This window comes from Populus alba, chromosome 19, assembly GCF_005239225.2.
Source record: "Populus alba chromosome 19, ASM523922v2, whole genome shotgun sequence".
Taxonomy (NCBI): domain Eukaryota; kingdom Viridiplantae; phylum Streptophyta; class Magnoliopsida; order Malpighiales; family Salicaceae; genus Populus; species Populus alba.
In genome coordinates this window covers 2,517,895-2,544,419 of record NC_133302.1, presented here as the reverse complement: position 1 = coordinate 2,544,419, position 26,525 = coordinate 2,517,895, and the positions used below count along the sequence as shown (strand labels likewise).

The 26,525-nt window shown below is 30.6% G+C and overlaps 2 protein-coding genes across 3 annotated transcripts in view; one reads left to right on the top strand and one right to left on the bottom strand.

Moving 5' to 3' along the window:
- The window catches only part of LOC118051963 (disease resistance protein RUN1-like), a 28,508-nt gene extending 10,369 nt beyond the window's left edge, over window positions 1-18,139 (top strand). Inside the window, exons 1-6 of one of the 2 annotated variants that reach the window (XM_073406916.1) lie at window positions 13,782-13,911; window positions 14,079-14,574; window positions 14,687-15,809; window positions 15,911-16,186; window positions 16,293-17,186; window positions 17,476-18,139. In XM_073406916.1, coding sequence (XP_073263017.1) covers window positions 14,084-14,574; window positions 14,687-15,809; window positions 15,911-16,186; window positions 16,293-17,186; window positions 17,476-18,117 — 3,426 coding nt within the window. In that variant the 5' untranslated portion in view covers window positions 13,782-13,911; window positions 14,079-14,083 and the 3' untranslated portion in view covers window positions 18,118-18,139. Of the gene's footprint in view, window positions 1-13,781; window positions 13,912-14,078; window positions 14,575-14,686; window positions 15,810-15,910; window positions 16,187-16,292; window positions 17,187-17,475 lie in introns of those variants that run through there. The other variant, XM_073406917.1, reaches the window with a different exon arrangement.
- Window positions 3,748-6,682, bottom strand: LOC118051967 (oxysterol-binding protein-related protein 1C). The gene is made up of 7 exons (XM_035062771.2): window positions 6,640-6,682; window positions 6,501-6,551; window positions 5,855-6,297; window positions 5,218-5,351; window positions 4,557-5,012; window positions 4,321-4,434; window positions 3,748-4,179 (listed from the first exon to the last, which is right to left on the bottom strand). The coding sequence occupies exons 1-5, from the start codon at window positions 6,680-6,682 to the stop codon at window positions 4,937-4,939; spliced, it is 747 nt and encodes a 248-aa protein (XP_034918662.2). The 3' UTR covers window positions 3,748-4,179; window positions 4,321-4,434; window positions 4,557-4,936.
- Window positions 18,140-26,525: the final 8,386 nt, after the last annotated feature.

Below are 26,525 nucleotides of genomic sequence, written 5' to 3'. Positions count from 1 at the left end.
CACAGTGAGGGGACTAGTAGAGACACATCTTTGCTATTTTTGGCTTTGATTTTGGGGTTTTCTAATAGTGTGGCCAGAAGAGTCTCTTGCATTTTGCTTTTTATACCGGTAAATGCACCGGCGGAAACATTTCTGGCAACTGTGCTATATTCTTAAACAGTTTTCTTGCTCTTTTGTGAGTCAAAAAACAAAAAAATGTAGCTTTCCTGTTGCTTTGAAGAATGGGTGAGAGAAATGGCAGAAAAAAATAGTGAAAGGGAAGAGAAAAAGCGAAAGACCAAAGACAAAGAGAGAGAGAGAGAGAGAGAGGGAATGAGCCGTCTTTTGTTGTTGTTTTTGGTGTCTGTCTAGGGAAGGTTGTCAGCAGGCTTTGTTGCAGAGAGGGATCATTTTTTTGTGTTTTAAGAAATATAGTGACTAAAATGGGCTTAGGCTTTGGGTATTTTTAGTAAAACCTACACGGTTAAGGTCGGGTAATAAAACAATATTATTTTAATAAAAAAAATCAATAAATTGAGAGTTGGTTAAATAACCCGTGAGCCATTCCAGATTTTATAACAGTGATTTTAGGTGTGTGAGGTATTGTTGAGGAATTTAGGTTTTAGTTGGGGGTATTTTAGGGATATTTGGGAGAAAGGGATGAAATAATTAAGGTAGGAAGAACATTTTTTGATTTATGTAAATTGATTAATTTAAAGATGGTTTGATTAATAATGTAGAGTTTAATTGACTAAAAACAAAGAATTAAAGAGATCATGAACAAATCATTCTTTATTATTTAATAGATTTGTCAAAGTTTCTATTTTTATTTTAAAACTTGTTTCAATTGGCTTTTTTTTTTTTAATATTTTCGATATTTTTTATAAAAAAATAAAGTAATTGTTATTGTATATATTTAAATTAAACTAGAGATGAAAATTAACAATCAAATTAAAGTTTATATGATTTTAGTGATTTGTATATTAAAAAAAATAGATTAAAAATGAAAAAAAAAAAAACATATAAAAATAGAAATAAGTATATGTGAGTAGTTTAGTTTAATAGATGGAGTGCACAATGGTAGGTGTTCCAAGGTTTTTTGTTTTTGTATATTCTCTTTTTTTTTCAGTTTTTTTGATACTAAATCAAATATATTATTACTAGATATAAAATAATTTATTCATTACTTAATTAATATATTCATAAAAACATTTATTTTTTTACCAATTTAAGATTTTTGTTATTTAAAATTTAAGATGATAATGTAGAATAATTTTGCTTGGACCGACAACATCTCCAGCATATACACAATAATATTTTTAATTTTTTTAGTAAGGCAGTGCATCTTAGTTGTACAAGACAATGCATGGTTTATCCAAGCAAAAACATTTTCTTAGACTTTTCTTAAATTCTTCAAACCCTAAACATGATTTTCATCTCAAATTATTTTTTAATGAAGTTGATTAGAATTTGATCAACTTCACCGGGGAAGAAAAAAAAACTATTATTATGCTCCCAATCTCTCCCTCAACTATAATTATAAAACTCGATTTGATCATCAATTTAAAAATAAAATTCAATTTTAAAAATCTTATTAATCTAAATTAATCAGAATTGATTTTATTTTTTTAAAAAATACAAAAAATAGTTAATAAATTAAGAATTAAGTTTTATTCTTTATAACTTGGGTTTTTGACCAAATTAAGGTATATTATTTTTTATATATTTTTAATTTATCCTCTGAAGGTTTGAACATTGCTCTGTTTTTTTTTTTTTCATTTTATTTCTCAAAGCTATAGTGGTATATAAATTTCTCTAGCTGGTGTTAAATTCTCTGTCCAGACTTTAAACAAAGACATGTGGGAAGAAGACAAGTGAAGTGTCAGCCACAAATTACCATATATACAGAAACTGTCACAATTAATAAGGTATACAGAACCATTATAAAAGCTAATTTTTAATGGCAGTTTCGTTAGTGGATGTCCATACAAGAAAGGGCATCAATTAGAATAGGTGTCTTAGTTATAGGTATATGCCCTAACTTTTCTTCAAGTATAAATTTACACCATTGTCATTGTAAATATTTTATTTAAAAATGTTTATGGATGGCAATAGATAATAACTTGGCACAAGAACTATGTCACAACTTAAAAATAAGTCTATCCAAGTCAATTTTAAATATTATGAATAACAAAGTTATTAAATCTATTTTAATTTATAATTTAGCTCAAAACCCGATACAATTTTAATTTTAAGAAAAAAATAAGTTTGAGAGAAGAAATTTATTGATTAAATAAGGATAATAATTTTACCAAATCCAATTGATACCAACTAGAATGGGTATGGATTTTTTAGACCTGATCAGGTTTAAGTAAAATCCAAATATAAAAAGTGAAGTGTTGGGTTGGGTATGGATATTTATTTACTCAATAGAACCCGAAACAAATAAATAAGCTTAAAATTTAAGAAAATTACATGTATACCAAGCCAATTATATATTAAATAATTGTAAATTATAGCATTCGAGCTTTGAGTCTAGATTATAAATACTTGATAGGTACTCCGCACACTAAAATTTTTACACCATGGCCATTTTTTCACCGAGTTCTTCATTCATTAACTTACCTCCGCACACTAAAATTCAAAATCATGTCAGGTTCATCTCATCTCCCAACACCTTCCTAATAAAAATTAAGTAAAGGTGTCTTACCTTCCAACGCTCCCATCTATTCCAATCCACGAAATCAGTTAACAATCCAGTCCTGAACCGAGTAAATGCAGCGTCACCTTTCTTGATATCACCCTTAATGCGCTCCACAAACTCACCAACCTTCACATTACCCCCTTCTACATCAAACCCAGTTTCCTTCTTGACGGACTCACCGAGTTTCAACAAAAACCGCTCCGTCCCCAGGCGAACAGAGCGAGTCAGAATCGACCAAGAAAACCAGTCAGACCCATTTGCATTGGCAGAGGAATAGATTCTAAAGATGGGTTTTTTGCGCGAAATTCGCGGTCTTTGATTTGTGGGTAATTGAAAGAGAATTGGGGGGTTTTGAGATGTTTGGGTTAGAAGAATTGGAGAGTGGAGAAGTGGTTTTTCTGCGCAGATGTTGTTTTAATCGACCAAGAAAACTGAAGAGTGTGATTCAATCTTCTTGCTTTTCAATTATTTTTGTTTTTGTACAGAGATGCAGAGAGAGGAAAGATATGTTTTAACGGAGCTAAAAATAGAAAAATGTTTTCCTTTTCCTTTTGACAAGGAAAGGAAAACACTTTCCTGGGGAAAAAGTAAAAGTTTTAGCTGATTGGAATTAGTTTTTTCTTGATTTATTTTTTGATAGTCACTAAATATAGAAAAGTGAGGAATTCATTTTCCTTAAAACAAACAAGGCATAAAAAAAGCAAAATCCAACTCTAATATGATCTATAAAGTGATCAACCAAACTTAGCACCTGGAAACTAAGCGCACATTTGACTAAAAAAATAACTTTTATTTCTTCAAGTTATTAAGAGTTCTTTTTTTTTTTCCTTCTAATCATTTTATAAAACATTTTATAAAATTCCTAAAACTAAGTTTTTGAGATTTGAAATTAACATGAAATCATTTTAACAACATATATTATCAAATACTTTTACGAGCATAACTACAACCACAACTACAAACCTAGGCCCTAAGCCTTTTTTTTCTTCAGGTTCGCATTCAAACGAATAAATTCATCGAAAATTTCCGTCTCTGTCTCAAAATTCAAATCCAAAATGATAACATAAAAATTAAACTCTCATCCTAGATGAGCTAAATATTTCGATCCAGACTCAGACAAGAACTAGATGTATTTCTAGGGTATGCATAACCATCATTACATTGTTGTTGTATACTGTAAATGTCAGTTGATTCTTGCAGTACTTCTGGAAACAATTTTTTTTTTTTTTTCCTTTGAAACAAATTTATTTTTCTCTTTGAATATATTCAGGAAAGAGGAAATAAAGAATGGTGTAAATCAAAAGAAAAGAAAGGTGCAGATTATGCTGCTAGTCAAAATTTTGATCAGTGGATACTTGGCCAAAGATATCAGGACATGATTCCCAGTTGCCCCTGTCCTTGGCTTCCCAGTAACCACCAATATAGCTATAAGTTTCACCACCTTTCTCCTTCACAAACCACCGAGGCTTCCAGCCTCTCTCTTGCATCTTCCGTGCCTGTGATTGTTGAAAAGAATTCTTATTATCCTCTAATTTACTACATTTCATAAACAGTAGTCGGTAGAAGTGTATTGCAAGTGCGTGTACAAATGCATTGGTGTAAATACAGCAAGATCACTCCTCGATGTATGTACGTACCTGTCGTTGCCTCTGCTCTAGTCGTAACTTCTCTTCATTGGCCTTTGTATACTCTCCATTTTCTAAGCATCTCTGATCAGGTCTCAGCCTGGAGTCTGTTGATGGCAGTTTCTCCTGCGTATAAATTTAATGTCAGCAGCTACGAATGGAAACCTTGTTCTCTACTGCAGAGGACCAGTGAGACATGGCATTTCTTGTAAAGAAAGATATTTATCATATTCAAATCTTTCACCAACCTTAAGCTCCGGTGTGAGCTCATTCAGAGTTATAGCAAAGCGTGTTAGATTATATCTGGTCAGATGCTTTGATGGTTTACTCCGCTTCCAGAGCAAATGGGGCTCTGATCCGTTTGCATTCCTTGAACCACCATTAATTTTATAGTGCATGCTATCATCCCATTTGCCAAATAAACTTGCAACTGTTTTACCATTCTTATCTTGAACACCACCTAGTACCTAGAGAACAAAGAGTATTGCTGCAATTAATGGTAATGCCTAATCATGATTCATTCACAAAATGAGATAATGCAATGAGAACCTGATATGAGGGAAAACATCTACAGACAAATATTGATAGTCTTATGGGTGACAAGCTAATGGTCAAATGATTTTACTTTTTAAATCACTTTCACCCCAAAATCTCCAGCCTCGACCCTCACAATGGCAGGCAACAACCATTGGGTGATGACTAACCTGTTTCAAGATGAGCCACATTGATATGTTAAAAATCAGTAGTGGCATTTGCTACTTACTGACAATGTGTAAATGTGTGCAAATACGCTTTCAATTACATAATATTTTTCTTTTCAGAAGCAACCATAAAAAGGCATGTCATATTAGACGTGTATAAATAAAGAATAACGATTGCTTATGGTGCTTCTAGCAGTGACAGAGACACCTTCTCAGAGATAAAGCGGCCTCATATGTTTCCCCTAGTAATGGATTGAATGGCTTGCAATGTCTTCCATCAGTAGAGGCATATCCTGATACTGCAAACGCTGCCACATTGAGTGCTCTCATAAGGCTATTACCCTACAAAAAATAAGCCAAGATCGTGAGCACATTTATTAAGAGAACAGTGTAGGGTGAGAGGGCGATTTGTCCAAAATTCTTCCAAGAAAACTAAAATACTGCACACTTGGCACTGAGAGCACTAGGATTTAGGACCACACTTCCACATACAAGCACAGAGACCATGCAGCAGCAACAGTCTGATTAATACTAGTTCACAACAGAGCATTTAAAGTATAACTTCCATGTCCATAGCTTCTTAAGAAATCATGTGATGGCTGTAATAAAACAATAATAGGCGCAAGCAACAAGTCTCTTTGGTGGACACACTAGTTTCAAGTAGGCAAAATCATAACTTTGCTTTTGCAAGACAAGTAAAACTAGCATGATTTCAAAAATAGTAAATGCTAGTGGCAGGCATACCCCAAAAAGTTTGTAACCAGCAACGGTACTTTGACTAAATGACAAGTATGTGGTTTTTTCTAAATCAACTATCAGAAAAGAATAAGAAAGGATGAACCTACCATTTTATCAAATTCATTGGCTCGATCTAGAAGGAACGAGTATTCCAAATCCTCAAAACATTTCTGTAAAGAAGAGATGGGCTCATTGAAATAAACTGGAAGACAAACTCTAGTAAGATCCTTCCCGATATCATCTTTAATCATTGACCAAAGACTGACCCCCTTCTCCTTCTCAACTGGGTCAGGCAATTTCTTTCGCCTCATAACACAAGGGTAGTTAGATCCAACAAATTTGATACAGGAATCCATGCCATCTTCAATATCAAGCGGGCCTTCGTCTTCATCAGAATCATATGGTGTTTTCTGAAATTCAGATTCAGCACTTTTAAACGAACTTGATGAAAGAAAATCTTGAGTATCAAGGAATTCATCATCATCATCTGTTTCCTCCTCTGCAGCATCATGTCTGTCATGATCATCATCGGAGCCACTTGCACTTCCCTCTACATAAATTCCACACAAAGAGGGTCGAAAGATAAAGTTAAAATGGATGACACAGTTCAAAAGGAAAACAGAGAAAGAGGCTAAATATTGAAGACACAAGCAAGAGACAGAGCGCGAGAGGCCAGGTGTTGGTTTTCAATTATCCATGAGAAATCAATTAGAAATAGGTATGCATATAAATGAGTTTGATTTAAATAGCTACTAGTATAGCAATCAACTTGGGAGTTTTGAAGCAGAGAAACTTCAGACAAGGCTAAAGTAACAGGCCACAGGAATTCATCATAAAAGCAGATAGATGTGCCTCATTTAACCCATTCACAGACAGCTCATCATTCGCATACAAGGCGCCATGCAAGGCAGCTGAAAGTATTTCATAGCATCCATTTTCAGAACAAAGGAACTTCTAACTAAGCAAAACTATAATTCAACCAAACAAAAGTTAACTATAGAATCCATGGCTGGTCCTCCAAACATTTCTTCTTACATATAATCAGCTGCTAAAACAAATAAACATGCACTAGTCTTGCATTCAAATTTCAATCTAACATGAAGGATTATGTTAGTAGATGCTAGATGCTGTTTGTTTTTAAATTAATATTTTTTAGATATTTTTAGATCAATTTAATACGTTAATTTTAAAAAATATTTAAAAATAATTTGATGGTCTTTAAATAAAGTTTTTTTTTTAGAAAATCATGACCTGGTATCGAAAAAAACAATTATGGTTGATTTAGCCTCATCTTCTCTGCTTGTAAAATTGGGGCAGATTATGGACTTAACCGAGCAATTACCGCTCGAAATTCCTAGCAATTTACAAAGGAATTTTCCTTGTTCTTTCTCTGTACATTATTAGAAAAACTGTCATTGACTGATTTAATTGCAAAGTCTTTGCAAGAAAGCTAAGAGAATTAGAGTTTTTTTAAAATAAAAAATATATAGAGAGAAATAAAAAAAAAAAGGAGAAAAAAGAAACAACCCCGTCTTTCTTGTTCCCTTTCCCTTCTTTACATGGCGTACTCGATGAAAATAGCAAGCACCCCATTTGAATATATAATTAAAAAAAGAAAGAAAGAGAGGAAAATTCCTTCCTCAATACTTAACACTACACGCTTGAGAAATTCCTTGCTTTTTTTCTGCCTCTACGTACGTGTTTACCTTTTACCTTTTATAATTATGATTATTGCATTGCTAATAATTTCCTTGCATTTCTTTAATATATAATTAAAGAAAGAAAGATGTTGAACACTTTTTTAGTGAATTCAAAATAACAAAATAAGGTTGTTGAGGCTTTTCTTGGAACCTCGCTCAAGGATTAATTAACAAGAATAAAAAAATTCCCTACAAATTATACAAAATTTATTATTAATTATTGATATTTATTACTGATCATCAATATTGAATAATGGTTTATTTTTCTAACATAAATAAAATTGATAAAAGACATGATTACACAATTAATGATGAGATCGGTTATAAAAATGACTAAATTGAGGTTTTTCAATTAACGTTTAAACGTATCATGGTTTTAATAGGTGGACAGTACATCCTATTATGTAAATTATATAAAAAAAATATTTTATTTTTCTGATTATATAGCAATAACAAATTAAATAATAGCAACAAGTAAATAGGAATTAGTTTGAATAAATTAGTTCCAGAATATCAATTCAACCGTACTCCAAAGAACACTCATACTCCACTATCAGCAACCACCACGAAAGTTACCACTCTAAATTCCAGCTCAGTAATTTATTCTTTGACAATTATTACTTTTAAAAAAAAAAAATTGATTGCTGCTCAATATTTACCAATACGCGCTTGAAAAATTTCCTTGCTTTTTTTTCCTTGCAGAAATTTGAAAAAAAGAAGATAAAAAAGAACTATGCTTTAGTTTTTCGCTTTTATTCACCTATATTGCTGTAGATAGCTTTTGCTGGGTTGATCTCTTTGGTTTATCTCTATCATTCTGGGCAAAAGATGATTTTCAAGCAGTTATAGCTCGTTATGGCTGTTTGATTGGAATTGATAATGCTAAAAGCACTTTTACAAATTTGACAGCAGCAAGGGAAGGGTGTTATTCTGCAGAACTCGGAAGGGTGTTGTTTCATTGTAGGGAAAGCACTTATTTCTTTAATGTATGTTTCCGGAGATTATTGTGGTGGGAAATGTTTTGGCAGCTAATGCAATTCACAATGACCTTGGTCCTTGAGATCTTTACCTATTTTGGTTGTAGTCACCAAACTTCATTTTGTTTCAATTACATCCTTGCAAGTTCTATTAACACGGTTCTATTTGTTGTTATCCACTTTGATTTTCATGTTATTGCATATATCATATATCTTTAAATATTCCTACATTGAATTAGAAATCAATTTTTTTAACCCTCCCAATCCAGTTGCTATTAAGATTAGTTCTCCACCTGCATGTTCTTCCTTCTCAAGCGTGGCATCGGTCTTTAGGTAAACTTACTTGGTCCCTGTTATTTATAAAGCTTCTAATTTAGTTCAAGTCAATAAAAGCTTAGCAGTTTGATACAGAAGCTCATGGCCAAGTAAGAGATGTTTATTTTGGATGTAATAAATATTCATCTCCCAAATCCCTAATCCAGTAGATCATATAAATAATTGTTACCTTTTATAAATATGATTATTGCATTGCTAATAATTTTCAAGAAAGATGATGAACATTTTTTAGTGAATTAAGTTCCATTTATAGAAAATCCTGTACAAATTATACAAAAATCCTGCTTTAAGTTCTTGGAACCTCGCTTTGGGATTAATTAGCGAGAATAAGAAAATTCTCTTGTGAATTATACAAAATTTATTAGTAATCATCGATATAATATTTATTATAGGTCATCAATATGAAATAATAACTTATTTTTTAACATAAACTATTGAATGAGATTTGTATATAAAAATAATTAAATTGAGATTTTTCAATTATCTTTAAACATATCATGGTTTTAATCGGTGAACGGTTCATCATATAAATTATAAAAAAATATTTATTATATATTTATTATATAATATAGTAATAACAAATTAAATGATAGTAACGTTATTATAAAGAATATGTTATACTCGCTATTCCTATCACATTATTATAAAGAATAAAAGCAACGGAAGAATATTGTCTGAATATAAACGAATAGCAGCGACTGTGGTCCACTTGGGAATTGGGACTATGCATATATTTCAGTGCATCGTATTCGGTTCCTTCCTGGTGAGATGCCAAATTGGTTGAGCAGTGGAGAATAAAAGCAACGGTTGGGATTCATTTGAACTCGTACACCTTAAAGAATGTATAATTATACTCCGTCGGCAACTACCTTGAAATTACCACTCCAAATTCCAGCTCAATACCAATACGCGCTTGAGAAATTTCCTTGCTTTTAATTTTTCCTGCATGTGTTACATTTTTATCTTTTATAAATATAATTATTGCATTGCTAATAATTACAAGAAAGCATATTCTTTCTCTGAAAAGGGCTTGAGAAAACCCTAAGCATAGTATATAATCAAAGTTTGTTTATTAAATCATCAAAATATCAAAGTCTGTTTCCAAAGACTATTACTACAGTTTATATATAGAAAACAACCAAATATAAAAATTATTTTTTTAAAATAGAAAAAAACAGAAGAGCTTGATAATATTTAATAAAAAATAAAATAGAAAAATTATTCCTTTTTAAGTAGAAAAAAAAATTATAAAGATTTTAATAATACAGAATAAGAAAAATTAAAATATTCTTTCTCTGAAAAGGGCTTAAGAAAACCCTAAGCATTGTAGATAATCTCTTATAGGAATCTCTTTACTAAATCATCAAAATATCATAGTATATTCCAAATACTATTACGTACTCCATTTTATATATATATATAGAGAGAGAAACAACTAAGTAGGTAAAGCTTCTGTTTCTTTGTTCTTGTTCCTTTATATATATACATTCTCAATTTCATAAAAAAAAATTAATTAGTCCTTGAAATCTTAAAAAATAGTATTCAATCCTTATGTTATTATATTCATTTCTAATTTAATTTTTTTCGTCCATTCATCTTTTTATTTATTTAATAGCTTAAGTAATTTTTAGATAAAAGCTAAATAGTTTTACTATTAAAGGCATTTTTTTGAAATAAAATAATATTATTAAATTAAGCATGCTCAACATTGTTCAAATTATTAATTACTTATAATTAACTTGAGGTTTAGAAGAAACAAAAGGGAAGGACAAAATTATCTTCCCACAACCATAGACCTAACCCCTTTCCAGACCAATCCCCTGGTAAATGGAATGATGGTCCCATAAATAGCTTTTTTTGTTTCCAGCCTGCCAAGCAGTTTGGTCTCCCTCATTAGACCACCTTAGCACGAGAATCACAATTTAAAAGTAGTTTGAAGTATCATTAAACCTGATAAAAATGAATAACTGATAATAATATAATTGGGATTTAAAAAAGAATTCATAAAAAAAATTGTTTAAAAAAACCCAAAAATTAAACAACCGATAATATAGTTAAAATGATAAAAAAAAGTGTTTAAAAAGCAATTTGAAACTAATTAATCTTTTTTTTAAAAAAAAAAACAAAAAGAAACATGCTATGAAAACCAATTCATGAAAAAGTAATTGGATATTAATTTAGACTAAAAGGATGAGATAATAAAAACAAAAGGAGAGTTTGAGGGTATTCATTTTATTGTTCAAAGGAACGCAAAAATGCATTCCAAGTATGAAGTGTTTTATTGTTATAAAGTTTTTCGAACTTACAATACATAGAGAGAGAGAAAGAAAAAGAAAAAAGAGCAAAAGGAAACAGCCCCCATCTTTCATGTTCCCTTTCCCTTCTTTACACGGCCTACTCCATGAAAAAGCAAACACCCCATTAGATTTTCATTCAGTATGAGAGTGAGAATGAGAGAGAGGTAATTTTGACTATACATAGAACTCCAATTATCCTGCTGTTAATTTCTTAATGACGCGTATCAGGTGTTTGATAAAATTCCTCACCTGGAAAAAAAAAATAACAAACTAATACTCCATTTATACGTTTGAGAAATTTCCTTGCTTTTTTTTCCTCTACGTGTTCCCTTTTACCTTTTATAATTATGATTATTGCATTGCTAATAATCTTGGAACCTCGTTCTGGGATTAATTAGCTAGAATAAGAAAATCTTGGGCAAATTATACAAAATTTATTATTAATAATCAATATTTATTCTTCATCATCAATATTGAATAATGGCTTATTTTCTAGTATAAAAATAAATAAATTGAGGTTTTTCAATTACCTTTAAACATATCATAGTTTTGGACGGTACATCTTTTGAATTTATTAAAAAAAACATGTAAATTATAAAAAAAAAAATTTCTCTGATATACATAATAATAATAAGTTAGATGATAGTAACTAGAAAATAGGAATTAGTTTGATAAGTTGAACTCCATGATCAGTGGAGATATATCAAGTTTTTTTATATAATATTATAGTTTTATTGATGAAGTGAGAGGAGTTTAAATTTTATAAAATTTTACACTTATACTATACTATAGGAATGCGGTTATGTGAAAAAAAAAAAAAACAAAAAAAAGGTTTAGTGATAACTGCTTTAGCCCAAGAGTCTTTCATGGTTGCCACAGGCTAATTATTTAATCTCATGCTCATTGCCTGCAGCTAAGCTTCGGCAGCCACCAAGTTGCCATTAAGGTAAGTTCTCCACCTGCACGTTCTTCCTTTTCAAGCTAAGAGCAGGCATCTTTGGCTACATTTACTTAGTCCCTGTTATTTATAAAGCTTATAATTTAGTTCAAGCCAATAAAAGCTTAGCAATAATTTGATATAAAAGCTTATGGCTATAAAATTAATCAAAAAACATGTAAACTGACCCGAATATGCATGTTAATTAAAAAAAAGGACGCATTATCATTCAAAAGTTAGTAATACAATAACCAGCTTTATTTATTTTTCAAGTTTCAAAGAATAGTAGTGGAATAATATTTTTGTAATTGGTAAAATACCTCATGCTAAAGCTAACAAATAATTAATAACACAAGAAAGGACGGAAGTTAACTACAAGAAATATTTTTTTGAAAAACGGAGCCACAATACGAGGAAATCTCTTCACTTATCAATGAAATATTACTTCTCCTGTAAATGAATAGAAATAATTTAATTGATTACTGATTACTTGGAAGAAGAAAGCGTATCCCTTCTCTTTTAAAAGTAGTTTGAAGTATCATTAAACTATCATTCGGCCCTTGCCGCCCACGAAATCCCTTTATCCTGCTGTTAATTTTTTTAAGACGCGTATCAGGTGTTTGATAAAATTCCTCAACTGGGAAAATTTAAGTTGACTGGAATTGAAAGGAATTGGTTTTCCTTTGACTTATTTTCCTGATAGTCACCAAACATGGGAAAGTTAGGAAAATGAATTCCGGAAATTTATTTTCCTTGAAACAAACAAAGCATTAGTCTTTTCTGAGTGGAAAGTGGTGTGAAAGTGGGAAGTACTGTGAGAGCTTTATGCCACTTTCTATCCTAGACGTAATGGCTTCGGCAAAAAAAAAAAACAAATAAAAGTTAGTGTTCGCACTGCTTTAGCCCAAGAGTCTTTCATGGTTGCCTTCATTGCTTTTCAAAACCAATCTCTGAATCAAAATCTTTGTTACTTCGACTTCAGTAATGTTAGCGCGTGGACCCAGTTTTTTTATTACCCTTAGCATGATACACAGAAAAGAAGAACGGTTCAAGAGAGAACAATAATGGAGGGGAATCAAAATCTTTGTTTGATTTTATGTTGTGTTTTTGGTACAATGATCAACAATAGCTTGGAAGAGCTTGATAGCAATAACCTTTTCGACCTCAATAATTAATGTTAACGCGTGGATCCAGTTGTTGTGGAAACTTTGCAAAGGATCTGCAGGAAGAAAAATGAAAAGCTTTTCAAACCTACAATATAGAGAGAGAGAGAAATAAATAAAAAGCTTTTTCAAAACCAATCTCATGCCAAATTGGTTTGTCTGTCCAGTAAAGTATTGTCATTGACTGATTTAATTGCAAAGTATTTGCAAGAAAGCTATATCAATTACAATGTTTTAATTTCTAAAATTATAATTTTAAATTGTAAAAAAAAATTCAATTATTTTTTAAAATTGTTTGTTGAAAATTTTTGCTTCAGGAGCTGTCAAGATTAAGTTAAGTTAATCTTTTATTTTCAGTAACAATAAATAGCTAAATAAATCTATTAAAATAAATTAAAAATAACAAGTAAAATTAAGCAAATAATCCAAAAATAACAAGAAACTAGGTCTGATTTGAGTATGTTTTTTTTTATCTTGATTGATACTTGCTAAGTATTAGCTAAGCACTTGCTAAGTATTTGCTAAGCATAAATAGCATTAACGAACTTCAGAGTCTGTTTGATATTTTTCTAACTTTTACTATTTTACATATTCCCGCAATAAATAAAGCCAGCAAAGGCAGATGTGTTTGTCTATATATACATAAACTGCTGATTCGATTTGAACACCCCATTTCTCCGATTCAATAACTTCAGTTGCAAAACTTCTCTCTCCGATTGCTGCAATTTCATAGCTAACTCTTTGTTATACAGAGGTATAGCTAACTCTTCTTTGCTTCTTTCTTGTTTTAATTTCATGTCTTTACCAATAACAAAAATGTGAAAGCTTTGTTTGTTTTATGTTTAACTTCAGTTGCTCTTGTCTTATGCTTTCTCATTATTAAGCTTAAATTGATAACTGATTGTTCCTTCAATTCTGCAGCTGAAATGGCAGAGCCAGAGTCTTCTCGTTCTATACCAGAAGGGGACTATGATGTCTTCTTGAGCTTTAGAGGAGAAGATACTCGCAAGACGTTTACTGGTCATCTATATGCTGCCTTAGATGATGCAGGAATCCGCACTTTTCTAGATGATAATGAACTTCCTAGAGGAGAAGAAATCTCCGAGCATCTTCTCAAGGCAATTCGAGAATCAAAGATATCCATAGTTGTCTTCTCAAAAGGATATGCTTCTTCTAGATGGTGTCTCAATGAACTTGTAGAGATTCTAAAGTGCAAAAGGAAGAAAACCGGTCAGATTGTTCTTCCTATATTCTATGACATTGATCCTTCAGATGTGAGAAAACAGACTGGCAGTTTTGCAGAGGCATTTGATAAGCATGAAGAGTGTTTTGAAGAGAAGTTGGTGAAGGAGTGGAGAAAAGCTCTTGAGGATGCCGGAAACCTATCTGGATGGAATCTCAATGATATGGCAAATGGGTATGTCTTTTTTCCAAATTTATGGAGTCAATATACTTTACACTTTTTCAATGTGAACAATAAAAATGCTTAATTGACTCGCTATCAATGTCTGGCTTTTGTCTATGAGCAGGCATGAAGCAAAATCTATCAAAGGGATTATCAAGGATGTGGTGAATAAATTAGAACCCAAGTACTTATATGTTCCTGAGCACCTGGTAGGTATGGATCTTGCTCACGATATTTATGACTTTCTAAGTACTGCAACAGATGATGTACGCATTGTGGGCATACATGGGATGTCAGGAATAGGAAAGACGACTCTAGCAAAAGTTGTATTTAATCAACTCTGCAATGGATTCGAGGGAAGCTGTTTTCTTTCGGATATCAATGAAACATCAAAACAATTCAATGGTCTGGCTGGTTTACAAAAGCAACTTCTTCGTGATATTTTAAAACAAGATGTTGCAAACTTCGATTGTGTCGATAGAGGAAAGGTTCTGATCAAAGAGCGAATTCGTCGCAAAAGAGTTCTTGTTGTTGCTGATGATGTGGCTCATCCGGAACAGCTGAATGCATTGATGGGAGAGCGAAGTTGGTTTGGTCCCGGAAGTAGAGTAACTATTACAACAAGAGATTCAAATCTTCTTCGTGAAGCAGATCAAACATATCAGATCGAAGAATTGAAACCAGACGAGTCCCTTCAGCTTTTCAGCATCCATGCCTTTAAGGACTTCAAGCCAGCAGAAGATTATATTGAGCTTTCGAAGAAAGCCATTGGTTACTGTGGAGGACTTCCTTTAGCTCTTGAGGTTATAGGAACTCTTCTGTACCGGAAAGAAAAAGATAGATGGGTAAGTGAAATTGACAACTTGAGCATAATTCCAAACCAAGATATTCAAGGAAAGCTTCTAATAAGTTATCACGCACTTGATGGTGAACAACGAAGAGCATTCCTTGATATTGCATGCTTCTTTGTTGGTATAGAGAAAGAATACGTCGCAAAAGTGCTAGGAGCCCGTTGCCGTCTCAATCCAGAAGTTGTTTTGGAAACTCTCCGTGAAAGGTCTCTGATTCAATTTCATAGGTGTATAATTAAAGATGAAAGGCAGTTATTTGGAAGGACGGTAACCATGCATGATCTATTACGAGAGATGGGAAGGGAGGTTGTTTGTAAAGAGTCTCTAAAACAACCTGGAAAGAGGACCAGAATTTGGAATAAAGACGATGCATGGACTGTACTTGAGCAGCACAAGGTAAGTAAGAGCTCAATGCATACACGAAAGCATAGTCATGCGTATTTTCTAGTCAAACTTATTACAAATAATTGTATGAAAGTTGTATTGTTTTTTTTTAGGGTACGAATGTTGTAGAGGGTCTTGCATTGGATGTCAGAGCATCAGAAGCTAAATCACTTAGCGCAGGATCATTAGCAGAAATGAAATGCTTAAATTTACTCCAAATCAATGGAGTACATCTCACCGGATCCTTCAAACTGCTTTCTAAAGAGTTGATGTGGATTTGTTGGCATGAATGTCCTTTGAAATATTTGCCATCTGATTTTACCTTGGACAATCTAGTTGTTCTTGATATGCAGTACAGTAATCTCAAAGAACTATGGAAGGGAAAAAAGGTGAGAAACATGCTGCAATCCCCAAAATTTCTCCAGTATGTAATTTATATTTACATGTTACGACTTCTTATGATTAATTTTCATTATTTTGCGCTCTATGATACAGGATCTCAACAAGCTGAAAATCCTTAATCTCAGTCATTCTCAGAACCTTGTTAAAACACCACACTTGCACAGTTCAAGTCTAGAGAAATTAATTCTGAAAGGTTGCTCGAGTTTAGTTGAGGTGCATCAATCAATTGGAAATTTGACGAGCCTTGTTTTCTTGAATCTAGAGGGATGTTGGAGGCTGAAGAATCTCCCTGAAAGCATTGGTAATGTAAAGTTTCTTGAAACTTTGAATATTTCCAGGTGTTCACAACTTGAGAAATTGCCAGAACGCATGGATGATATGGAATCCCTAACTGAGCTGCTAGCCGATGGGATTGAAAATGAGCAGTTTCTCTCTTCAATTGGACAATTAAAGCATGTCAGAACATTATCATTGTGTGGAGACACTTCGACTCCACCAAGTTCTTCTTTGATTTCAGCAGGTGTTTTGAATTGGAAACGTTGGCCGCTAACATCTTTCATTGAATGGATATTAGTGAAATGTCTTGAGCTTCCTCATGGTGGTTTGTCTGATCGCGCAGCTAAGTGTGTTGATCTCAGTGGTTTGTCCACTCTAGAATTTTTGGATCTAACAAGAAACAAACTCTGTAGTGTGCCTTCTCGGATCGGCTTCCTTCCCAAGCTAGAGATCTTAGCAGTCAGTGATTGCGACAATCTTGTATCAATCCCAGATCTTCCCTCAAGTTTATACAGTTTGGATGCATCTCATTGCAAATCATTGGAAAGAGTAAGAATACCAATCCAGTTAAAAGAACTACATATATATCTATATGGAAGTCATTCGTTAGAAGAGATTCAGGGCATCGAAGGTCTAAGTAATAGTATCTGCAGTTTAGAAGTTGATATCAGCAAGTATTCACCAATTAAATTACAGAAGAGTGTTGTTGAGGTACTATTTCTTTCAGTCTCTTTTGCACAAAAAGAAACACACAATTAGCACATACATTGATTAATGTCTAAAGTCTCAGCATTCCTTGAAATCAATATGTATACAAGCAATAATCATTATTATTATTATTTTATTTTAAAAATAAATATCATATTTAATAATATATATTATTTTTCTTATTGAATCTAAAAAATTAAATATTATGTTTAATAATATTTTTTATTAAATATTTAAAGTGTGATTGGTTTTATTTTTTATTTCTTGATTTTATGATAATATATTTATACAGGCAATGTGCAGTGGTACTGGTCACGGGTATCGTATTAACCGCATTGGTGGTGAGATGCCAGATTGGATGAGCTACAGGGGAGAAGGATGCTCATTGTCATTCCATATACCTCCAATCTTCCAAGGCTTAGCTCTTTGGTTTGTCTATCGACCAATTGAGACGGATTTTCAATTTAAAAATTTCTTCAACAGTACTGACATTATTATTATTATAAGAAATAAAAGCAACGGTATTCAATTGTTTGAATGTAAACGAACAGCAGAAACTGGGGGATTGATAAGATACATAAGTATAAGTGAAATGGCAATGGAAGATTACTGTGCAGATGATGAATTGGAACTATACATTTCTTCAGAGCCAAGAGAGTATGGACTGCGCTACGGTCATTCATTCAAACCCGTACACATTAAAGAATGTGGGGTCCATGTGATCGCAGGAAAGTTAGATTCATTTGAAGAGTCGGAAGTGGGAAGAGATATAGTGATGCCATCACCACCTCCATATCATCTGCTTCCTCATCCCACTTGTGGTTCAATTACAGCGTCTACACCTAAGCAATGGAGTGACTATTTATTTCCGAAGCTGCATAAATATAGCCTCGATGTTTTAAGGCTTCATGGTAAGAACACATATTTCATTTAGTTGTTTTTATTATATTCTATTTAATTTATGAGATTATTTCATTATTATTATTTAATCTAAAAAATTAAATATCATCTTTAATAAAAACAATTATTAAATATTTAAGGCTTTTTGGTAAGAATACATATTTTCTTTAGTTATTTCTATTTTATTCTATTTAATTTAAGAGATTAAATATTATCTTTAATTATTTTATTTTTCTTATTTAATCTAAAACATTAAATATTATCTTTAACAAAAATGAAAACGATGTTGATATTAACCTTTTTTTTATTATTATAAAGTAAGTTTCTTAATTAAAAGTGAAATGGGATTTGTTTGTAATAACAAAATGCATATACAATCATTGCACGTTTAACTTTCTTTTCCAAACTTGAAAGTTATATTGAATTGATTGTTTTTTAGGGAACAAAATACTTGAAAGGATGTGAGAGCACAAAGATCATTTTACAGAGAGATTGCTTGAAGTTACTCCAAATTAGTATGGTACTTATGTTTGATGAGTTGATATGTATTTGAAGATCATTTGACAAACTTGTTCCATTGAATGCTCTTTGAAATCTTTTCCATCCTATTTGAAATTGGACAACTTAGTTGTTTTTATCCATGATGTAATTTATATTTTCAAGTTACAACTTTTGATGAATATTGTTTCATTTTTTTTCTCACTTCTTTGATGTATTCTCCAAAAGATGATAATCATTGATCTTAGTTAGAAAAAATTGGTTTTCTAGGAAGAGATTATTGGTTGAGATAGCATTTTAGTTGGTTCTTCATCGTTTAATGTTAAGATTTAAAATAATTGATGAAAACTATCTATACATAGAAATTTTTTGAAAGCATCTTTAATTAGTCTAATAAGTAAAGTCTTGTTAATTTTGGCTATAAGATCTTGCTATGCATTATTGCATGGTTTTTAGTACTTTTTTACTTTCTTTTCTTATATATACAACTTTTGTTTTTCTAGCTAGTTTGTCATTAGTTTTATGGCACTAACACTAATTAATAATAAATTGGACTATTATTAAATAAAAAGAAAACATAAACATTCTTTAAAAACACCAACTTGCATAATTCAGCTTAAGGCATCAACATCGTACGTGTTGCCTCCTCAGTCTTACCACTATACATTACAAACGAAACTTAAAACAAATCTTTCATACCTCTTCTGTCGATTTACTGTTCATGTCACTGTTTTCTCATAGCCAATGTTTTTTCTTTGGTCCTTGGGATCTTATCTATTTTCATTTCGGTCACCAAAACTTTATTTTTTTTCAATTACATCCTCGCAAGCTCTATTAACATGTTGTTATCTACTTCGATTTTCTTGTTCTCGCATGTATCATATCTCTTTAAATATTCCTACAGCTGAATTAGAAAATCAATTATTTTAACTGTCCTACCCAGTTACTATTTAAGGTTAGTTCTCCACCTGCATGTTCTTCCTTCTCAAGTGTGGCATCAAATCTTTAGCTTACACTTACTCCCGGTCCCTGTTATTTATAGAGCTTCTAATTTAGTTCAAGCCAATAAAAGCTTAGTTCATGGCCAAGTAAAGGATTGTTTATTTTGATGTAATAAATATTCATATTGGAACATAATATTCATCCCTTAAATCCCTAGTCCAGTTGATCAATATAAAAAATTATTTTAATTAATAACTATACGGAACAAAATCCCTTACTTGGTTGATTACTTAAATAATAACTCATGATTGTTGAGCAAAGTAAATAAATTACTTAACCATGATTACGAACGAGTTATTTGTCTAGATTGAGTTGTATAACAGTTTATAAATCATGCTATCATCTCCATATATAGAACTCAACAAAATAGGATAAGACAAGATTAAATTTAGTTTTTAGGATGCTTTTGGGAATTGAATTACATTTCTTAAATTTTTTTTGAATATTTTTGATGTGCTTATATTAAAAATAAATTTTAAAAATATTTTTTATATACACTTTTAATTAAAAAATATTTTGAGAAGTAATTTTAACCACTCTTAAATAAATTAAAGTTTTCCCAATGTATGGATTTTGATGTCCATGACACTCCTCTAGTTAAATTTTGAGAATTTTAAACGCCAAACATGTAAATTTTTATTTTATACATGCTTGTACAGCTTGATTTTATCTTTAATTTAATCAACAATAATTTTCTCATCTTCAATAAAAATTTGAGTTTATCGATTTCCCAGTAAGACAAACCTTGTATTTTATAAATACTGTTGCCAAAAGATCCCCTTAATATATGACCAAGACAACAGTATCACTCCCCATGTTAAGTAATAGAATAAGTTTTACATAATTTTCAAGTATTAGTAGAATAGCAGTGGATTAATTTTTTTTAATATTCAAAATATATATATAAAAAAATACTGTGTATCTGTTGGTATAAATGATTACTGCTTTTGAAAAAAAATTAAAATTTTTATTTTTTTATTTACTTTAAATTAATATATTTTTAGTGTTTTCAAATCATTTTGATGTACTGATGTTAAAAATAAAAATTTTTAAAAAATAAAAAAATAACATTATTATATATTTTTAATACAAAAAATTATTTAAAAAATAACCACAATTATCAACCAAGCTCTTAAAGAGTAGTAAAAGTATTATATCTGTTATGACTATTTATTATGGCTATGCATGACATGGCCAGGGCAGCCTCTAAAATGATCCAATCAGTCAAATATGCCAAAGCGGTAGGCCTCGCTGAAGAGAAATTTGTTGCCCAAACCTTGACTAACCTAGCATGTCTACGAGGAGACTTTGACTCCAAAACTAGCAAGTAAATTTCCTCGTCTTTTGTTTTAATTTTTCTCAAGATGAAGAAATGGTTGGATTAATTTTCATTCACGAAAATCAAATTTCTCTTAATGGATCTTAAGAAAATTTATATGATGACCTTTTCTTGTCCAAATCAAGCCTCGAGAAAGCATGTGCAATTTATATAAGAAGCAAATTCTATTTCTTCACTTGTATTTGCCTTTTAGAATTTTCTGTACAAATTTCTTGCCAGGAGTTGGAGATAATTCAATGAACTTACCCAAATTTTGAGTTCCCCTCCTGTTCTGCGGTGGTATCATTGGATACTTTGTAAAACAAAGGCTCTTAGCTGAAACCAAAGAACACTCTCTGGCACATTCCATTCACTATACCAGTAAATAGACAGATAGAAATGAAAATGTTGATGGAAAATATTTTATTAATAATTTCAGATAAAAATAACAAGAAAAATTTCAAATCTCTTAAAATTCTGACCACAATAGCAACAAAATAGAAAAAAATAAAACGGATCAGATTGCTTTTTGATGCATTACTGTTTCATTCTTTTTCTCACTTCTTCGACGTATTTTCAAGAAGATGCAAAATTCTTGATCTTAGTTAGAAACAAATTGTTTTTTCAAGAAGAGATTATTAGTTGGGATATTGCATTTGAGTTGATTCTTCACCATTTAATATTATAATTTAAGATAATTGATGAAAAACTATTGATATACAGGAAAGTTCATAAAGCATCTTTAATTGATTTGATAAGGAAAGTCTTGTTTGTTTTGGCTATAAGATTTTTCTATGTATTATTGCATGCTTTTTACTGCTTTTTGGCCTTTCATTCGAAGGAATAGAAAACTAATAAGAACACTTTTTATTCACCATGGATGCTTTGATAAAATCCAAAGGATTGATGGTCTGGTGTTTGTGGTGCTGGTAAATGTAAGAACGGACCGAGAGATGAAATAGGAAAACCCCATGTCTATTAGTTGGCAGCAATTATCATTAGGCCCTTCCCGCCCACGAAATCCCTTTATCCTGTTGTTAATTTTTTAATGAAGCGTATCAAGTGTTTGATAAAATTCCTTAACTGGAAAAAAAAAAAAAAAAAAAACCTTGTTTACACTTTACAGTGCTTTAGAATAAGTTTGGTTTTTAAAATATTTTTTTAAAAATACATCTAATTAATTTTTTGATGATTTAAAAATAATAAAAATTATTTTTAAAATAAAAATATATTTTTTAAATACTTTTTACACCGCAAAAACAACTACTTTTCAAGTCTTCCTACCCATCGTTAAATCAAACCTATAAAACCTAACCATTACAGTTTCTCTCCATCGTCTTCCTCTGCTTTTGTCATGGCATCAACTCATTGAGTACAGGTAAAGATACTTGATGTCTGTCAAGTCACCCCGTCCTTGAACTCACTTGACCCAGCCACCGAGTTATCTTTTCCGCTCACCTTTTTTCATATCCTGTTCTTGAAAGTCGCTCCAGCTGAACACGCTTATTCCTCTACAAACTCACCGAGGCAACACCAGATTATTTTAACTCAGTAATCCTTCTAGGTAAGCCCAGGCCACATTGATTCAGTTAAAAATAAATCTAATTCAGCTTAAATATCAGCAACATATTGCATCCACAGTCTTAATACATTATAATTACTTAGGAGGACAGTTGAACCATGCTTCTAAAAATTTTATTTTTTTTTATAATTATACCACTTCATCAGCAACTACCTCGAAATTACCACTTCAAATTCCAGCTCGATATCGATCAACACGTGGCTAAAGAATTTGCTGGCTGCTCAATATTTACCAATACGCGCTTGAGAAATTTCCTTGCTTTTTTTTTTTTTCCGCATGTGTTACATTTTTATCTTTTATGATTATAATTATTCCATTGTTAATAATTTGCAAGAAAGAATATTCTTTCTCTGAAAAGGGATTGAATAAAAAATAAAATAGAAATTTAATCAACAACAATTTCACATCTCCATTAAAAATTTTAGGTTTATCATTAACACAAACCTGTGTATTAAAATACTATTGTCAAAAAACTCTATAATATATGAATCAAGACAATAGTAGAATAACTTTTACATATTTTTCAAGTTTTGTAAAATAGTACTGGAATAATTTTTAATAAATTAAAAATTAAAAAATACTGTTGGTGACAAAATGACAACCACGTTGAAAGTGGTTGTAAACAACTTGATATCCATTGAATCTGCTCCGGTGACCTACTTTTCAGATGTGGAAAAGGAGAATAAGAGCTTGACTATAAGTGGTCATTAGTAATAGAATAACTTCTACATATTTTTCAAGTTTAGTAGAATAGTTGCCTCTTTTATAATTATGATTATTGCATTGCTAAGAATTTGCAAGAAAGATGATGAACTTTTTTTAGTGAATTCAGAATAACAAAATAAGGTTTGTTGAGGCTTTTCTTGGAACCTCACTTTGTGTAAATTATACAAAATTTATTATTAATCATGGATATTTATTATTGATCATCAATATTGAATAATGGCTTACTTTCTAGGAATGTTATGAGAAGCAACAGAGTTAAGAGCTTTTTTGAAAATATAAATTCGTAACCTCTGATCAATGGAGTCGTGGGTAAGACTTGGCTATATGGCCTATTTGATCAGGAAATTGGCATTTCGGTTGATAATGCATTTGAGTGTACCGATTGGTTGAGGGATTTTAGATGGGACACTGGGAAATTCCATTAACATAGTCAAGGAGGTTGTATCCTAGAAGGAGGGCTTCAAATTGTGCAGAATTGATACAAAATTGATGCAGTCTTCCTTAATGCTTTCAACCTTTTACACTGATTGAGTCATCTAGAAAACAATAAAACATTCAGCAACCACCATGAAATTACCACTCTAAATTCTAATAATTTGTAAGAAAGAATATTGTTTCTCTAAAAACCCTAAGCATAGTAGATAATCTCTTATAGAAATCTCTTTATTAAATCATCAAAATATCAAAGTCTGTTTCCGGAGACTATGACTACAGTTTATATATAGAAACAACTAAATAGAAAAATTATTGTTTTTAAAATAGAAAAACAAGAAGAGCTTGAAAATATTTAATAAAAAAATAAAATAGAAAAATTATTCCTTTTTAAGTAGAAACAAAATTATAAAGATTTAATAATACTGAATAAGAAATATTAAAATTTCTAATCTAAATTAAAAAAAATAACTGAGAAAATATTTATTATCCCAATAGTTCTTATATTAAAATCTCATTTATCATATGTTACATCTATCAAAAAATAAAAAATAATTTGTGACGTGAACTAAAGCTATAAGTGAAAACTAGAAATAACAAATGTATGAAAAAAAAAAAAATCAGCTGTGATTAACAGATTAACGATGGAAAGATGATGAATATTTTTTTGTAAATTAATTTCAATTTAAAATAACTTCAAAGAAGTTAATTAGGATTTCTTCCTTGAAATTATTAAAAATATAGTATTAGAATTATATAATGTTAGGTTTTAAAATATTATTATAGAATAGGATTCTAATATAGGATGTTGTAATCATTACAATTACTCATATATCTATCAGAATAAGATTCTAATATATGATGTTATAATCATTACAGTTACTGTAGTCTTTTACTGCCTCTATATAAATAGGAAGGTTAGCTAAGACACAACCCAACACATTCCATTATTCTCAACTAATATCATTTTTAATATTGTTAAAGAGTCTCTCTTGAACCAAATAATAAAGATATTATATAACTCTTTTGTATGAATTGTAAATCTATGGATAGTTTTGGGTTTTCCGATCAGAACTTTGGACTAAAATTAATAACAAAATAAGAACCAAAGATAACGGTATGTAAATCTAGGGACCAAAAATAATACAACTGTATTGACTGTAGATTTCACTTATAATTTCTAGTAAATTACAAAGGAAATTTCTTGTGCTTTTTAGCGTGCATAAATTGAAAAACTATCGTTAATTGACTGACTTGCTAAGTATTTGTTGCTCGAAATTTCCTAGCAATTTAGGGAGGAAATTTCCTTGTGATCTCTCTTGTACATTATTGGAAAAGCTATTATTGACTGATTAACTTGCAAAAGTATTTGCAAGAAAGCTAAAGACTATTAGATTCTATAAAACAAGATATATACAATTTAATTTGAGAGTGTAATAGATTTTATATTTTAAAATATTTTTGAAATATATTAAAACCCATTTGATTTTGACAGTATCAGATTAGACAATTGCATGGAAATGGTCTTCTTAGTTTACCGTGTGAAAAATCAATATTATTGTCCGGGAGGGAAGTAAGGTTTTTTTTTTTTAGAAAAAAAAATTATTTAAAAATATATTTAAAATAATTTTTAAAATCAAAATGATTTTAAAATACTTAAAATATATATATAAGACTAAAAATTAACCTAAATGTTTTTTGAAAAATAGTTCAACCAAAGTGATCAATATCGATTACTTTTTATGTAAGATTATCTTTTATCTTTGACAATTATTGCATTGCTAATAATTTGCAAGAAAACATACTTTCTTAATTTCTTTTTATTTTTTTATCATGTTAGTAGATGCTAGGTGCTGTTTGTTTTTGTGTTTTAAAAATATTTTAAAAAAAAATTGAGATTTTTTTCTTTTTTTATTTATTTTAAATTAATATTTTTAAATATTTTTAGATCAATTTAATGTGTTTATTTTAAAAATATATAAAAATAATTTGACGAGCAATTACCGCTTTGAAATTCCTAGCAATTTACGAAGGAATTTTCCTTGTTCTTTCTCTATATGTTATTAGAAAAACTGTCATTGACTGATTTAATTGCAAAGACTTTGCAAGAAAGCTAAAAAAAATTAGAGTTTTTTAAAAAATAATAATAAAAAAAGGAGCAAAAAGGAAGCAACCCCCATCTTTCTTGTTCCCTTTCCCTTCTTTTACATGGCGTCCTCGATTAAAATAGCAAACACCCCATTTGAAAATATAATTAAAGAAAGAAAGAGAGGGAAATTCCTTCCTCAATACTTACCACTACACGCTTGAGAAATTCCTTGCTATTTTTTTCCTCTACGTACGTGTTACCTTTTACCTTTTATAATTATGATTATTGCATTGCTAATAATTTCCTTGCATTTCTTTAATATATAATTAAAGAAAGAAAGATGTTGAACACTTTTTTAGTGAATTCAAAATAACAAAATAAGGTTGTTGAGGCTTTTCTTGGAACCTCGCTCAAGGATTAATTAACAAGAATAAAAAAATTCCCTACAAATTATACAAAATTTATTATTAATTATTGATATTTATTACTGATCATCAATATTGAATAATGGTTTATTTTCTAACATAAATAAAATTGATAAAAGACATGATTACACAATTAATGATGAGATCGGTTATAAAAATGACTAAATTGAGGTTTTTCAATTAACGTTTAAACGTATCATGTCAAAGAACCATCTCAACTCAATTATGAGTTATATTATTATAATCTCATCATCTCCATTTATTTGATAAAATTAAGTACAAGGTAAAGTGGGTCTGTGTAAGTTTCAAGCCCAAAGAGCTTTCATTTGAGAGGATGTGTTAGAGAATAATATAAATCATATCTTGGGAC